The following is a 17,361-nucleotide window of genomic DNA, read 5'->3' as shown; positions in this document are numbered from 1 at the left end:
GCCGTGCAGTATGTGATGTCGCTCCGTCTTGTTGAAACCAGGCTTCTTGGACATTTGGAAAGTTGTTCAATGCATGTGTAATGAAAGTTCATAACATCTCCACATAATGATTGGCATTGACAGTTAATGTGTTTCCCTGTTCATTTGCAAAAAAGTACGGTCCGATAATCCCATGTTATGAAACACCACACCATACTGTCACTTTACTAGTATGTAAAGGGCGCTTATGAACGTCATTAGGATTTGTGTTTGCACAGTAATGGTAGTTCTGTTTATTCATATAACCTGTGAGATGAAAATGTGCGTCATCTGACATCCACAACTTGTTTAAAAATACATTTTCTTTGTTTATTTTTGTTATCATTTGTTGACAGAATCCTGATCATAACCAGTAATTGATGTCCTTTAATTGTTGCACCATCTGTAGTTAGTATGGCTGAAATATTAAATCAGGATGAAGAATTCTGCAAACACTCTCCTGGGACATTCCAACCACTGCCACTAGTTTACAAATTGAACACTATGGGCTCCGTAAGACAAACTCGCGTACAACATCAATGTTCACTAGAGAATGTACACTTCTTGGTTGTCATGTTTGTTTATTCTTGAGGGCAGATCCAGTCTCTTCAAAGTTATCAATCCAACATTTTATCATGCGTTTTGATGGAATGACATCATGATATCCTAAATTATAAAAAAATCAAAACTCCCTCTGTGCTGCTACCAAAGTATCATTGTTTTTATAAAACATTTTTATGGCTAATGCATGCTATTGTCCATTCCATTAATCCATGATTACTGAAATGGCGGACTGTGGCGGACTGTTTACTCGCTGACTGTCATGAACCCATAGTGCTGCCACCTCTCCATTGCTGCCACTACTCATTTCAAACATTTCCATTACTCTGTGTCACCGTGTAGTTTGCTCAATTTAAAAATGGGGACATGTTGATTGATAACAAACCTTATACTGGATGTCCATCAACTGCCAGAATCAATGAAAAAAATTGAAAAAAATTGAGAGCTTGTGCTCACAGATGTCGACAGACAATTGATGAACTTTCAGAGATTAGTGAGTTCTCTTGGAGCTCAGTTCAGTGAATTTTAATGGAAAATTTTGGAACAAAAAGGGTTGCTGCCAAGTTTGTTCCTCAGGTAATGACTGACAGTCAAAAGGAACATTGGGTCAAAACAAGTGCTTTGAAACAACAGTTTGAAACTGATCCAGATTTTCTGTCACTGGTGATGAGTCATGGTACTATGGCTATGACCCAGAAACAAAGCAACAGTCAAGCCAATACAAGATGTCATCATCACCCCATCCAAAAAAATGTCGTCAAGTCAGATCAAACATCAAAGCCATGCTGATTTGCTTTTTTATGCCAAGGGCACACAGTTCATTCAGAGTTTGTTCCTGCAGGTCAGACTGACAGTCAACCTTTTATTTGGAAGTTTTAAAAAGATTATGCAACAGTGTTCATAAAAAAAGACTCAACTTATGGCAGACAGAAGACTGATTCTTCCACCATGACAACGCACCTGCACACACAGTCATCTCTGTTAGATAGTTTTTGGCTAAAAATGGCATGGTTATAGTGCCCCACACACCTTACTCGCCTGACCTGGCTCCAAACACCTTTTCCTTATTTCCACACAAGGAAATGGGCATGAAAAGAACTGATTTGATAACACTGAAAAATTCAAGAAAAAGATGAGGGAGGTGCTGTCAGCCATTTCCAAAGATGATAAAAAAAAGTTTTGAACTGTGGAAGCACCAGTGGGACAAATGTATTAGTTGTAATGCAGAGTATTTTGAATAGGATAAAATTGTTTTGAAAATATATAACTTTTCAAAATAATTCTACTTTTTATGGGTACCTCCTCACAGTCATAGCAAAACATTGCTTCCCACAGACAGAAATATCACTGAATAACACTTGTTCATATACAAAAATGCCCTTTAAAAATAAATGATACATAAAATTATGTACCTGCAATGAAGCATGTCCTATTTGATGGCAGGCTACAAGATACCATTGAGTTAGGCACTTGAGGCAACACCTTTCTGCCGTCAGGAAGGACTTGTTCAATAAGCTTCCCACCTTCAAATTTTCTTAAGTTATATGCTCGCTCCTGTTTAGCCCCGTACGTGAAAGAAGCATCAATGAAGTGATTTTCAGAATTAATCTGTAACAGATGGTGATATTTTGTTTTAATCTAAATTTCTCTAAACCTTCCAGAGGAAACATTCAGTTGGCACCTGTAATGATAACATTTTAACTAACTGAGTATGTAAATTTTGTTTCAATTTAGGAATCTCAGGATGTTTTGCATTATTATTTAAACTGCAGTAAAATTTGTAGGAACATTTCAGTTAGGAAAACTGACATGAAAAGGATCTTTGTTAATGAAAACTTCTTTTATTTGTATTTATATGCCAAATGTGTTAGAACAGCATTTTTGGTGACTATCTGAAGCAATAAAAATTATGAAAAATTCTTTAACAACATTCTAGATGTCTTCAGTGAGATGTTTTCACCTAGAAACTTCTGCAATGAAGTGAAAAATTAATTGCAGTGGATCAGCAAGGGCATCAAAATTTCCGGAGTACAGAAATGGCACCTACACTAAGTAGAAAAGTAGAACAGAAACACCAGAAATTCCAGGATGGAATAATAATTGTGGTATAGTCAATGCCCACTCTGTGGTGCCTGCAGCTGTGTGGTCGCAGTCTTTACGTCATACAGCCAACGGCTGGCACGCCCCACTTATGCGCAGCTCTGCAGAGCTGTACAGCGCAGGCGCGGGCCTCACACACTGAGTGCCTCCACGCTGTCAGGGCAACCTCAGCCAGCGTCCTCCCGAGAGACAGTTACATGAAACCACACCGCCAATAACAGGACACAACAAGCGGACTTGGGTACAGTGGGCAGCCCGCATCTCGTGGTCGTGCGGTAGCGTTCTCGCTTCCCACGCCCGGGTTCCCGGGTTCGATTCCCGGCGGGGTCAGGGATTTTCTCTGCCTCGTGATGGCTGGGTGTTGTGTGCTGTCCTTAGGTTAGTTAGGTTTAAGTAGTTCTAAGTTCTAGGGGACTGATGACCATAGATGTTAAGTCCCTTAGTGCTCAGAGCCATTTGAACCATTTTTACAGTGGGCATATTCCTCCGCCACTCGCCCTATATAGCTGCATATGCCGCCACGCCTGGCAGTCTCGTGTTGGCCTACCTACGTGCTATGTCGACATCGCATCCCGGAACGACTCTACACAATGACTGTTTACCATACCAGACTTGGACTCTGCAGCCCAGTTGCTGCTCTTGATCAAGCACCAAGTTGTGTTGTTATTGTGGAACTGTTAGCAATAAACAGAATTTGGAACTCACGCCAATCGTTATTTATTGTTTCTCTAGTTACGGATACAACAAATATGACAATATTGTGAAAAGGATACATTGCTACTCATCATATAGAGGAGATGTTGAGCTACAGAAGGCACAACAGAAAGACTGCTAAACATGTGACCTTTCAGCCAAAAGGCCTTCTTCTAAATTAGACAGGCACACACACTCAAGCAAGCGCAACTCACACACACACATGACTGCTGTATTTGTCCACTGGCCCCCTCCTCTATACAGTGAGCAGAAATTCATCCTCATCATAACATTGTTATAACAGAAACACTGACTGAACTTTATACCTAAAGGATACATTGCTACTCATCATACAGAGGAGATGTTGAGCTACAGAAGGCACAACAGCTGCTATTAAACAAACCAAGAAATTTCAAAATTATGGTTGAAGGAAACACTGTCGTAAGTTCAACTCCAATATCAGATTACTTAAAGAATTCTTTATAAATGTTGTTACAGAATGAGTAACAGAATGTCATAATTACTTAAATATCTTTGGTCTCAGAAATTCTGAAGACCTTACAATACTGCTAAAAATTTCAATTAAGAATGCAGAAAATGCAATATCACCATTAAAAAACAAAACTATGTGAATTGGAATAGAATACCCAAGAAAATTATGAAAGCAGTACCCACCAGAATAACACATAAGAAAGGATTAAGAGAATGGGAAATTAACACAGTATTTCATTTCTCTCAGGCACATCAAAAATATCTGAGATAGCTGCTATTAAACAAACCATGATTTAGTTACAAAGTTGTTGTCATAAACAGTCAGTTTGATTTTTGTGAGGAGAAAAGCTAAACTGATGCAAAAATCATTGACAGAGAAAACATCAAAACATTAGAAACGGAGGAATATAGTTACACTAATCTTCTGTGAACTCACAAAGGCTTTTGATTCTATAATTGAGACATACTGTGTACAACATGTTGTTTCCAAAAAGTTATGATATGACTTGGTCTATGAAGAGTAAATAAATATGGCAAATTAGGGATGGTGCTCTACAATAGCTTAAATCCTCCTTATGGGACAAAAAACAAGGAATAATCATCACTTTAAATGGGAAAAAATAATTAGTCGGACTCAGTACTTAATTTCTGAAATGTTAGATGCCAGAATGCTCCTCTTCAACTTTACAGTGCCCTTTATCCCATCACAAGTTTCAGTTTTTGAAAACTTGTGATTAAAACATACAGTGAGAAATATTTTTTTTTACAAAATGTTGTTGTTGTTGTTGTGGTCTTCAGTCCTGAGACTGGTTTGATGCAGCTCTCCATGCAACTCTATCCTGTGCAAGCTTCTTCATCTCCCAGTACCTATTGCAACCTACATCTTTCTGAATCTGCATAGTGTATTCATCTCTTGGTCTCCCTCTACAATTTTTACCCTCCACGCTGCCCTCCAATACTAAATTGGTGATAGTAGCTTACCTGCACTCCTATTTTTTTATTCATTATTAAACCGACTCCTGCATTACCCCTATTTGATTTTGTATTTATAACCCTGTATTCACCTGACCAAAAGTCTTGTTCCTCCTGCCACCGAACTTCACTAATTCCCACAATATCTAACTTTAACCTATCCATTTCCTTTTTTAAATTTTCTAACCTACCTGCCCGATTAAGGGAACTGACATCCCACACTCCAATCCGTAGAATGTCAGTTTTCTTTCTCCTGATAACGACATCCTCTTGAGTAGTCCCCACCTGGAGATCCAAATGGAGAACTACTTTACAATATTTTACCCAAGAGGACGCCATCATCATTTAACCGTACTGTAAAGCTGCATGCCCTCGGGAAAAATTACGGCTGAAGTTTCCCCTTGCTTTCAGCCATTTACAGTACCAGCACAGAAAGGCTGTTTTGGTTAGTGTTACAAGGCCAGATCAGTCAATCATCCAGACTGTTGCCCCTGAAACTACTGAAAAAGCTGCTGCCCCTCTTCAGGAACTACACGTTTGTCTGGCCTCTCCATTGTGGTTGCACCTACAGTACGGCTATCTGTATCGCTGAAGCACGCAAGCCTCCCCACCAATGGCAAGGTCCATGGTTCATGGGGGGACCTTCTGAAATTCAGCTTTACAAAACATAATTTATTATAATCCAAACAATAAAACTACCAGATTTAATATAAAGAAAAGGTGCAGTGGCACTTTGCTCCCTAGTTCTGCTCATACACACTGATGGAAAAAAAGTGCAGCAACAAAAAATAATTGATGTAGAGTTATGAAATATCAGGAATACATTTTTTTGGGTAACATATTTAAGTGATTAAAACTGCAAGATCACAGGTTAATGTAAGTGTGAGATAAGCCATCGAAAATGGGGAATGCTGGTCATTAACAACTGGTGTAACCAGCAGTATGTTACATGCAAGCATGCAAAAATGCACTTGTTGGCCAGTACAGGGATGGTTAATGCTGTTTGTGGATGATGCTGGAGTTGTCGTCTGATGATGAACCCTTTGTGCTCAATTGACATACCTGGTGATTGAACAGGCCAAGGCAATTTGTCAACTCTCTGTAGAGCATGTTGGATCACAACAGCAGTATGTGAGCACGTGTTATCCTGTTGGAAGACGTCCCCTGGAATACTTTTTATGAACGGCTGCACAACAAGCCGAATAGCTGAATCACCAGATTGACATACAAGTTAGCAGTCACAGTGTGTGGGATAACTGTGAGAGTCCTCCTGCTGTCGTACAAAGTTGCACCCCAGACCATAATGCCAGGTGTAGGTCTAGTGTGTCTAGCATGCAGACATGTTTGTTGCAAGCCCTCAACAGGCCTCTTTTTAATAAAAACATGGCCATCACTAGCACCGAGGAAGACTCAGCTTTCATCAGAAAACACAACAGACCTCCACCCTGTCCTGCAACGAGCTCTTGCTTGACACCACTAAAATCAAAAATGGTGGCAGTTTGGGATCAGTGGAATTTTTTGTCTGGCATGGAGCTGTCCTTGAAGTAACCTATTTGTAATGGTTCATTGTTTAGCTGTAGTGTAAACTGCTGCTCAAATTGCTGCTGCAGATGCAGTACGATGCACCAGAGGTGTATGCAACATGACAGTCTTTCCTCTTGGTAGTGTCATGTGGCCGACTGGAGCCAGGTCTTCTTGTGACTATATGTTCTTGTAACCACCATTATCAGCAATAATGTACAGTGGCTACATTCCTACCAAGTCTTTCTGCAGTATTGCAGAAGAAACAGCCACTCTGATGTGACTGGCGTGGGATTTGAATACACATCATTTTTCAACTGTAGAAACATGTTTACCAATTTTCATTAATGTCGCACTATTCCTTCCTGGTGTTACAATGTTTTTATCTGTCAGTGTATGTAGGCACAAGCCAGTAGTATTCATGACAGTGATGCCTTGTTCTCAGCTGGTGCCGGCCACAACAATGAAACAGTTGCATTGTACCTGACCAGTGAATGTGTTTTTAGAATTAATTAATAAAGCATTTAGTGACAAATGAAGATGAATATATTCCTGGACCACAGTGTTCATGTACAATTCTGACCTCCCAAAGAGTTAGGAAAAACAAAACATGATGTGACTTAAAACACAGAATTAGATGTTTAATAAATGCTTTAAATGTCATTTGTCTGCTACTCATTGAGATGTGTTACAACAGGATTTGTTTAAGTTCATATTGATTACTACAAATAAGCAAAACATTTGACCATGAACATCCCTATGCACATCTTCAACACATTTTAATATGAACATACATCTACACGAAATGTCAATTACATGTTTCATTTCTAAAAATGCACACACACACACACACACACACACACACACACACACACACACACACACACACACACAAGAGAAAAAGGAGTGTTTTAAGCCCAAGGCCTTCCTCCAGCACGTCAGCAATATTTCATTAAAATCAGGCAGAATTTAATGCAACATTATGTCAAAGTTATCTTTCACCCACCTACAAAGAGTTGTGCTCCTCTCGGTTTAGCAAAGAACAATCTGGGATTGTGGAAGGCTGGAATCTACAGAATACCCTGTCAGTGTGGCAAAGCCCACATTGGTCAGACAATGCGCACAGTGCATGAAAGATGCTTGAACGTGACCGCCACACTAGCCTTTCACAGCCTAGTAAGTCAGCCATAGTGAACCATTATATCTGCACCGGATATTCCATGGATCACTCTGCCATGAAAATCATGTCCTCAACAAGATCCTTCTGGGATTCAGTTATTAAGGAATCAGTGGAGAGATGTTCAATGCAAAATCTTATTAATCATGATGGTGGCTTTCAAATAAGGCATGGGACCCACTGATTTCTTTACTTCCATTGGAAAGTAAACATTTTGTGACCAAAGGCATATCTAATGACATTTGCTTTTATTAATTTTGACATCTGAATTTTAACTCCATGAGTGCACATTTTGACAGAGAGTGCACATGTAGTATCACATTATACATGCACCTGCATGCCACAGATGGAGCAATATTTGAAGAGGGTGCATAACGTGACAGAGATCACTCATGTAGCAGCTGCTTTTCCACATGTATCTTTGTGCCTGTTTTTTGTATAAAGGTAGCAATATGAACTAGCAGCCTCCAGTCCAAAATACTCGCCTAAAGATGGCTGAAATATTGTGGCAGGAAGTCAGTGTTATCTCGCTGCTATCCTGAAACTTCATGGAGTAAATTGGTTACCCATTGTCATGTCACTGATGCTGGCACAATGGGAAATTATTGTTATGTTGTGATTTAATACATGTATACTATTTCAAATCTTCAGAGCTGACTTGTTCCAGCAAATCAAAGAAAAATTTTTTTGGATGTGCCAGAAAGGCATTCCAGCACATTCTGACAAAAATTAAGCCCTGGTATGACTGGAAAACAATATTTCAGTGTATCTCACTAGATTCCATACTAGACCCATTCCTCTTTCTGTTCAATGTGAATGATTTAATGGTAAGTATCAGCTTCCAATCAGCTCTGTTTGCTGATGATTTGTGTTAGTTGAAAATAAGGATGCAGAAAAGCCTTGTGACCTTATGATCAATACTCTCAGTAGTTTAGAAATCTCGTCTCAATGAGATGAGTTGCAAACAGTTAAAATTTGACCCAGTTAAGATTACTAATGATAGCCAAGACAAACTGACTCCATCAAATTCTTAGGATTTAATTTATTTATAGACAATGGGAGAGGGATGTGTACATCTGACTGGTGCCTGTTCTGTTAGATACACCTGACAGAACAACATCACTTGTAATAGCATGACTGGTACATACATGTAAATGTAAAGTGAAACAAAGGGAAAGGATGGGTGGGAAATCGTGACAGCTAGCCAAACAGGACGTTTTGGTAACACAGTGGCGAAAGTTGAAAATATGTGCCACATTGGGACTCCAACCTGGATTTTCCACTTCTCTTGAACAGTTGCCTTAACCACTTTGACCATCTGGACACGGTCCCTGACTGACTCAAATTTTCATGTTATTGCATGCTGCAGTGGAGCATCCCTCACCCATTAAACTCCCTACTTGATTCTCATAGGATTATGAATGACATTTGTGCATTTGTGCTGAAACAAATTTCAAGGAGAAATTACCCTTTTCTTTTTCAAAATTTATATATCTGAGTGATTTATGTTCTGTCAGACATGTCCAACAGAACAAACATCATCTGTGACGACATGGCTGGCACATACATGTAAACATTAAAAATAGGGAAGGGAAGGAAAGGGTGAAGATGGGTGGGGAAATTCTGGTGACTAGGCGCTGTCTGATGGAACAGACACCACTCAAATACTCAAATATACAAATTTTGAAAAATAGGCTAATGGCTCCCTGATATTTGTTTCAGTGTAAATGCACAAATGTTGTCTGAGCTCTTACAAGAATCAAGGTTTGTGGGTAGAGAGTTTAGTGGATGAGGGATGCTGCATTGAAGCAGATGGTAAGTTGGAAATTTACTGTGTTCAGATGGCTGTAATGGTTAATGCAGGTGCTCATGAGAAGTGGTAAACTGGGGTTCAATTGCCAGTCCAGAAAAAATTTTCAGGTAGCTCTAAATGTGGGAAAATGCAAGTTAATGCAGATGTGCAAGGAAAAAAACTTGTAACATTCAGATACATCATTAATAGTGTACTTTTTGGCACAGTCACATCATTTAAATATCTGAGAATAAAGTTGGAAAATGATATGCAATGGAATGAGGATGTGTGGACTATGATAGGGAAGGAAATGGTTGACTTCAGTTTATTGGGAGAATTTTAGGAACATGTAGTCCATCTGTCCAATTGAGGAGCTACTTGAGTGAGAAGTAGTAGCACCAGTCACAAAAACTGACAACAGCTGGGAGAGTGGTGTGCTGACCACATGTACTGCTGTATCTGTACCTGGTAATACCTGAGGGCTGAGGATGACACAGCAGTAAGTCAGCACCAGTGGGCATTCAAGACTGGTTCAGATATTGTTTGTTTATTTTGTTTTTGTGCCTGCATATAGAATGCTGCTCAAGTGTTTGGGATCTGTACCAGGTCAGACTCAAGTAGGACATTGAAGCAATTCAGAGGTGGGCTAATAAATTTGTTAGTGGTAGGTCTGAACAGTATGTGAGTGTTACTGAGCTACTTTGGGAACTCAAACGGGAATCCCTGGAGAGAAGGTGGCATTCTTTTTCAGGAACACTACTGATAAAATTTAGAGAACCAGCATTTGAAACTGATTGCCAAATGATTGTACTGCCGTGAACATACATTACACATAAGGACCACGGAGATAAGAAACGAGGAACAGGAAAATAACTAGTAATACTACAGGGTACCCTTTGTCATGCACTGTGTGGTGACTTGTGGAGTATCTACGTAGATGTAGATGTAAGTGTGCACATAGTTGTCATGATTCCCCACCCATTACTTTGCTTTCCTTCCCTTTCCTACATTTTATGTTTCCACTTATAGAGATGTCAAAACATTGTAACGACCTGCTTGATAGTCTGGTTTTCCACCACTGAAAAGCAAAACTGCACCAATTCTATGTGACATTGAGTGGAAAAGACATTGGTGGAGTTATGGATGTATATGACACCGATTGTTTGTTTTCAGGTCATGCATCTGCCATTAATTATGGCATCACAACTTGTGGGCAGAGAGATCTATCTCTACATCTATTTTATTAATTTACCACATGACTGAAATTTGATGGATTCCTTTTAGCACTCATGAGGTGACCTCACCCTTTTTATTATTTAGGGTCAGTTGCCAATTTTTGCACCATGCAGATATCTAATCTAAATAGTTTTGCAATTGGTTTTTCCTGATGACTTTACTAGATGATAAACAACAATGTCATCTGCAAACAACCTATGATGAAATGTGTCATTGCCATCAGAAAAGAAACCAAGCATGAAGGTATTGCATGTGGTCTGCAATAATGTTCACACAGTTCACAGCTATCATGGTGCCTCCAGTTACTATCACAGGTCCCATGGAAACCCATTTGGAAGTCCCCACTGCATAATACTGTCTCCATCAGCCTGTTTTCATAACACAGAACATGTTTTCAGCACCACTTGCCTTGATAATGGCACATCGGGAACAGACTAGCAACCTGGTGTGCCAAGAAACACAATTCATCCAACCAGCTGACATACAATGGGGCAGTCAGAAAGTTTCCAGAATTTTGTTGTAACTACGCTACTGGCCAGTAAAAATGCTACACCAAGAAGAAATGGAGATGAAAAATGGGTAATTATTGGAAAAATATATTATACTACAACTGACATGTGATTACATTTTCAAGCAATTTGGGTGCATAGATCCTGAGAAATCAATACCCAGAACAACCACCTCTGGCCATAATAACGGACTTGATACTCCTGGGCATTGAGTCAAACAGAGCTTGGATGGCGTGTACAGGTACAGCTGCCCATGCAGCTTTAACACGATACCACAGTTCATCATGAGTAGTGACTGGCGTATTGTGACAAGCCAGTTGCTCGCCCACAATTAACCAGACGTTTTCAGTTGGTCAGAGACCTGGAGAATGTGCTGGCCAGGGCAGCAGTCGAACATTTTCTGTATCCAGAAAGGCCCGTACAGGACCTGCAACATGTGGTCGTGCATTATCCTGCTGAAATGTAGGGTTTCGCAGGGATCGAATGAAGGGTAGAGTCATGGGTCGTAACACATCTGAAATGTAACGTCCACTGTTCAAAGAGCCATCAATGCGAACAAGAGGTGACCGAGACATGTAACCAATGGCACCCCATGCCATCACACTGGGTGATACGCCAGTATGGTGATGACAAACTCACGCTTCCAATATGCGTTCTCTGGGATGTTGCCAAACATGGATGCAACCATCATGATGCTGTAAACAGAATCTGGATTCAACCGAAAAAATGACGTTTTGCTATTCGTGGACCCAGGTTCGTCATTGAGTACACCATTGCACGCACTCATGTCTGTGATGCAGCATCAAGGGTAACCGCAGCCATGGTCTCCGAGCTGATAGTCCATGTTGCTGCAAATGTCATCGAACTGTATGTGCAGATGGTTGTTGTCTTGCAAATGTCCCCATCTGTTGACTCGGGGATCCAGATGTGGCTGCACGATCCGTTACAGCCATGCAGATAAGATGCCTGTCATCTCGACTGCTAGTGATACGAGGCCATTGGTATCCAGCATGGCATTCCATATTACCCTCCTGAATCCACCAATTTCATATTCTGCTAACAGTAATTGGATCTCGACTGACACGAGCAGCAATGTCCCGATACGATAAACCGCAATCGCGATAGGCTACAATCCAACCTTTATCAAAGTCGGAAATGTGACGGTACGCATTTCTCCTCCTTACACGAGGCATCACAACAACGTTTCACCAGGCAACACTGGTCAACTGTTGTTTGTGTATGAGACATCGGTTGGAAACTTTCCTCATGTCAGCACATTGTAGGTGTCGCCACCAGCGCCAACCTTGTGTGAATGCTCTGAAAGGATAATCATTTGCATATCACAGCATCTTCTTCCTGTCAGTTAAATTTGGCGTCTGTAGCACATCATTTTCGCGGTGTAGTTATTTTAATGGCCAGTAGTGCATTTACTCCCATAATAAAGGTACATATTTACTTAATTCCCTTGAAAGTAGGCTCCTTCAGCACGCAAACACTTATTCCACCATTCTTAGTACTGCTGGAAACAATGATGGAAGTCATGTTTTCCAAAGTTCAGCTGTTTTGTTGGTTTTGATGTCTTCTGTGGTGGGAAAATGGTTACCTTTGAGGCCCTTTTTGATCTTGGGGAAGAGTCAGGAACCTGCAGATATTAAATCTGGTTAGTAGGGTGGCTGGTACAGGAGTGGAATGTTCATTTCTGCAAGCAGGAAACACTGTCATGATGCAGTGTCCATCCTCCTTGCCATTTCATGGGACATTTTCAGTCGATTGTCTCTCTCAGTGATTTCAAAATTGGCATGTGGAAAGGGTTGTTAAGAGATTTTACAGCAGGTACAAATTCAGAATACACAACACCTTCACCATCAAAAACTGCAATGAGTGTCACTTTTGTTTTGGATTTGATATGGTGTACTTTCTTTGGTTGAGAAAATTACATTGTGTGATATTCTTTGGGCTCTGGCTTGTATGCAAACACCCAGGGCTCATCACCATTGACAATTGTCTTAAGAAACGTCAGAATGCTTTTTTCAAAACATTCGGCCACATCCAACAAAAGAATTTCCTTTTTATCTGGAGTCAGCTTCCATGGGACAAAGTTTGAACTAAGACACTTCATCTCCAAATAATATGATAGGATGGCATTAATGGATTCATGAGAGCTCTGGACTTCTTGTGCCAACTTCTTCATAATCAGTCATCAGTCTGATCTGATTAACTGTTGCACTTGCTTCACCAATTATTTGTTTCTGAAGGCTGTAGGTCTTCCAATGTGGTGCTTCTCCTCCAGTGATTCCTCTCAATCCCAAAATCTTGGAAACCACTTGTAAATGGCTGTTTTCTTTAATGCAGAATCCCGTAAACTGTCTGCAATGCTAACAAAGCCTCTGCAGCAGATTTCTCCAATCTGTACATTAATTTGATGTTCACTCTTTGCTCAAACTGCAACATCATGCCAAGAAATCACCATACATTCTTAACTGTAAATAAACAAAATGCATTAAGCATATTATTGCAGAGTTGGTAAGAATAATTAGTTAGATCAGACTAACATGAGGGGCAACAAAATGGTTACAATAAATCTCTGGGAACTTTTTGATTACTCCTCACATTTCCTATGATTCTGGGTCCAATTTCGATGATCCTGTGCACATTGCTGTCATAATTGATTATGTCATCACATCAACAGTAACATGTGGGGGGTGTCTGCTGAGAAGTCCCATTTTCAACATTGTCTATTAAACAGTGTGTTACAAAACAGTTGCACCTGAACCAGTATTGTATTTTGGCCTTTAATCTGTCACAAACTACTGCCTATCCTACTTTACAGAGTGGCCAAGCATCTACCTCTGCATTCTGTGATGAGGCAAAGATGTCCAAAACCTTGTCACATACTCACAGTTTCACCATCCTTCAGCTACTTTCCATAGATATTCACAATGGCAGAACACAAACAGAAGACCAGCCATTTCCAAGATACTGCCACGCATCAAGCCATAACAATCTGCACTTTGTTAAAGTTGCTTGTCAGTATATGACATTGTCACAAATAGGTGCAACAAAAAGACCATCAAACATTACACTTTTGGCCAAAATGCCTTCTTCTGAACTGGAAAATAAGCATCTACACCTACATCCACATCTACATCTATACTTGGGAAACCACCGTGAGGTGAACGACAGAGGGTACATCCCATAGTACCAGTTATTAAGGTTTCTTCTTATTCCACTCACATATGGAGCACGAGAAGGATGATTGCTTGAATACCTCTGTGCATGCAATAATTATTCTAATCTTATCTTCACAATCTCTATGTGAGTGATATATAGGGGGTTGTAGTAAATTCCTAGCGTAATCATTTAAAGCTGGTTCTTGAAACTTTGTTAATTTACTTTCTCGGAAAAGTTTACATCTATCTTCAAGAGTCTTCCAATTCAATTCCTTCAGCATCTCTGTAACACTCTCCCATGGATCAAGTTGACATATGACCATTCGTGCTGCTCCTCTCTGTACATGTTCAACATTCTTTGCCAGTCCTATCTCGTATGGACCCCACAGACCTGAGCAATATTCTAGAAGCGGTTGCACAAGTGATTTGTAGGCAAGCTCTTTTGTCGATTGATTGCACTTCCACCAGTAAGCCAAAGTCCACCAGCTGCTTGATCCATGACTGAACATATGTGATCATTCCATTTAATATCCCTACAAAGTGTTACACCCAGGTATTTGTTTGAGTTAGCCGATTCCAACAGTGACTCATTGATACACACAAACACTCATGCAAAGGGTAGTCACACATGCATGGCCACTGTCTCTGGCTGCCAAGGCCAGACTGTGAACAGCTGTGCATGATGGGAGAAGCAATCTAGGTGGTGGGGGTAAGGAGAACACTGGGGCAGGGATGGGGAGAGATAATAGGACTGGGGTGAGGGACAGTAGGTAAAGTGCTGCATGTGATAGCATACAGGAACAATATGGAAAGAGGATAGAGTAGCTAGGTGCAGTCAGGAGGTTACACAGAGGTCAGGGAGAGGGTATGGGTGGGAGGGGGGGGAGTGGAAAATTAAAGAATTAAAAAGACTGTGCAGCCTAGCCTCAGCAGCCGGGGACACTGGTCATGTGTGTGTGAGTTGTGTTTGTGTGAGTGTGTGTATATGTTATCTAATTCACAAGGAGGCCTTCTGGCTGAAGGATTACTTGTTTGACATTCTTTTTGTTGTGTCTATCTGCAACTCATCTTCACTATATGTCGCTATCCATCTTGGATTTTCCATTCTTTGCTCATGTCAGTGTATTTCTCATTTACAGTTCACAACATCATGACAGTGATTCTCCCTTTGCTTCTGCTTTGCTTATGTATTTTCATCACTGCAGGATGTGCTCACAAGTCCACCAGGTGGGATCCAATCTTGTGGTGCTGTGGTTGTAACACTTAAACTTGTCATTGTAACTGAGAGGGGCATACTTGGTAATGTCTATTTTTCTTTTTAAGAAATTTGGCAAATACAATATAGACACTAAAAATACAGAAAAAAACTTTTCCGAATATCTGATTTATGCATTAGACAGAACCAGCCACCCATTGTTTAGAAAACTAAAAGTATTAACTGGCCCATACGTTTAAGCTTATGGAATTGTTATCATCCTGTATTTGTGGCTGTAATTATTCAAGCAAGACCATTTTGCTCATACATATGACAAAAGAAATGAAGAAAACTGTACACCTTCCACACACCAACTTGAACTATTCTCTCATAATCCCCAGTATATAGTAATGCAGGCTTACAATAATTGTAAATATTTATAATTTTACATAGTTATAATTGATAATTATGACTATAATAATTGAACTGGGATGCATTAGTACATATGGAGCCATGTCCACTGATTCACTGATAGAGAAATTCTGTTAATCAGTGGAAAAATTCATGAAAGACAAACTGGTAAATTTGATTCAATAAAACTTGATACTTGTTCCTCTAAGTAAATAAAGCTGTTTATTCTTAGGTATTACATTTTAATGCTGTGTTAGTCTTTATTTCCATAAAAAATATTGCGAACATGATGTTTCTCCTGTACACAGAGCAAATGTTTTTCAGAGGTCTCTCATGTGATGAATAAACTGCAATTCTCCTAAACTAGTAATATTTCTCACCAAATGAATGCTTAAATACTTACTGTCTCTGCTGGACCTAAGATGCCTCCAAAAGTATAAGTCTTTCTAGACCTCGCTACACTCATACACGTCACCCCTTTGTCCGCGTAGTATGTATCATCCTTTGGTATCTTGGCTGGGTAACAGCCAATACTGATGTTCTTACAGGGGAGAGGAGATCCATTATATGAGCAGCACTCTATTCCAAGCCCATCTGCAGTTAAGAATGTAAAGCATTTTCTTAAATTTATAGTACATGTAATTTATACAGGGTTAACACACCATGGAAGATTCCACTAAATGCTACCATAGTAGTGTAGTTATTATTGTAGTTCCAATTTACTTATTTGTTTGCCATTGTAGTGTCTCCTGGAAAATACTCACCACAATACTTTTATGGCATTTAAACAAAGGCAAAATGAAGCATCTCTGCTGGCTTTGGAATCTTTCTTGGAGTAAATAAATACTATCTATATTTCTTTCTAAAATTTGATTTCAGAAAACAATGAACTAACAAATATCGAAACTACTTCACAGTCTGTGTTTTCCTAATCTTTAATATTCCTCAGTTTTTCTGAGGAAATTTTCTTTTACAGGGTCATTTGAAATTTAAAATTTCATAGTTCCATGAGTTCTAAAAATTTTTTGACCTCACTAATTAATTTTTGCTGAACCATTGACTTATATACTAATTCATAGTACTAGGTTTCCTGGTAATATAACAACCTTGAAGTCATTTTAATTTAAAGATGTGATTCATTACTTAAAAAATAATAATGAATACTAATTATGTGCGCTTCAGGAAAGTAGGAGCTGATTAATTAATATCATTAGTTGAAAAGGCACATGAATTATGGAGAGTTACAAGAACATATGCATTAATTATGCTATTAACTAAAGTTACTCCATGAAATAAAACTATTCAGGGGTGATTCTACAAGTTGGTTAAGGGGGGGTTAACGGGGAAGGGGGAGGGGGGGGGAAGGGATTTGGGAGAATGGAATATAGCTTAACAAAAGGAGAGTTGGGGTCCTCCACCAACAAACTGGTAAAATTTGGTGTTGCTTGTTGCTTAAAGTACTTTATGGTAGCTGTTCTGGAGTTTAGGGTAAAAACTGTGTATAATAAATAATA

General features: G+C 39.6%; 1 protein-coding gene across 1 annotated transcript in view; it reads right to left on the bottom strand.

The window, feature by feature from the left end:
• The window catches only part of LOC124550924 (peroxidase-like), a 194,669-nt gene that overhangs the window by 42,983 nt on the left and 134,325 nt on the right, over positions 1-17,361 (bottom strand). Inside the window, exons 6-7 of the mRNA XM_047125720.1 lie at positions 16,251-16,441; positions 1,992-2,187 (exon numbers count right to left, since the gene is read on the bottom strand). Of these exons, the coding sequence (XP_046981676.1) occupies positions 1,992-2,187; positions 16,251-16,441 (387 nt within the window). The remainder of the gene's footprint in view (positions 1-1,991; positions 2,188-16,250; positions 16,442-17,361) is intronic.

The sequence above is a fragment of the Schistocerca americana genome, chromosome 9 (genome assembly GCF_021461395.2).
Source record: "Schistocerca americana isolate TAMUIC-IGC-003095 chromosome 9, iqSchAmer2.1, whole genome shotgun sequence".
NCBI classification, from domain to species: Eukaryota; Metazoa; Arthropoda; class Insecta; order Orthoptera; family Acrididae; genus Schistocerca; species Schistocerca americana.
The sequence above is the reverse complement of the archived record's forward strand: the minus strand, read 5'-3'. Positions and strand labels throughout refer to the sequence as shown.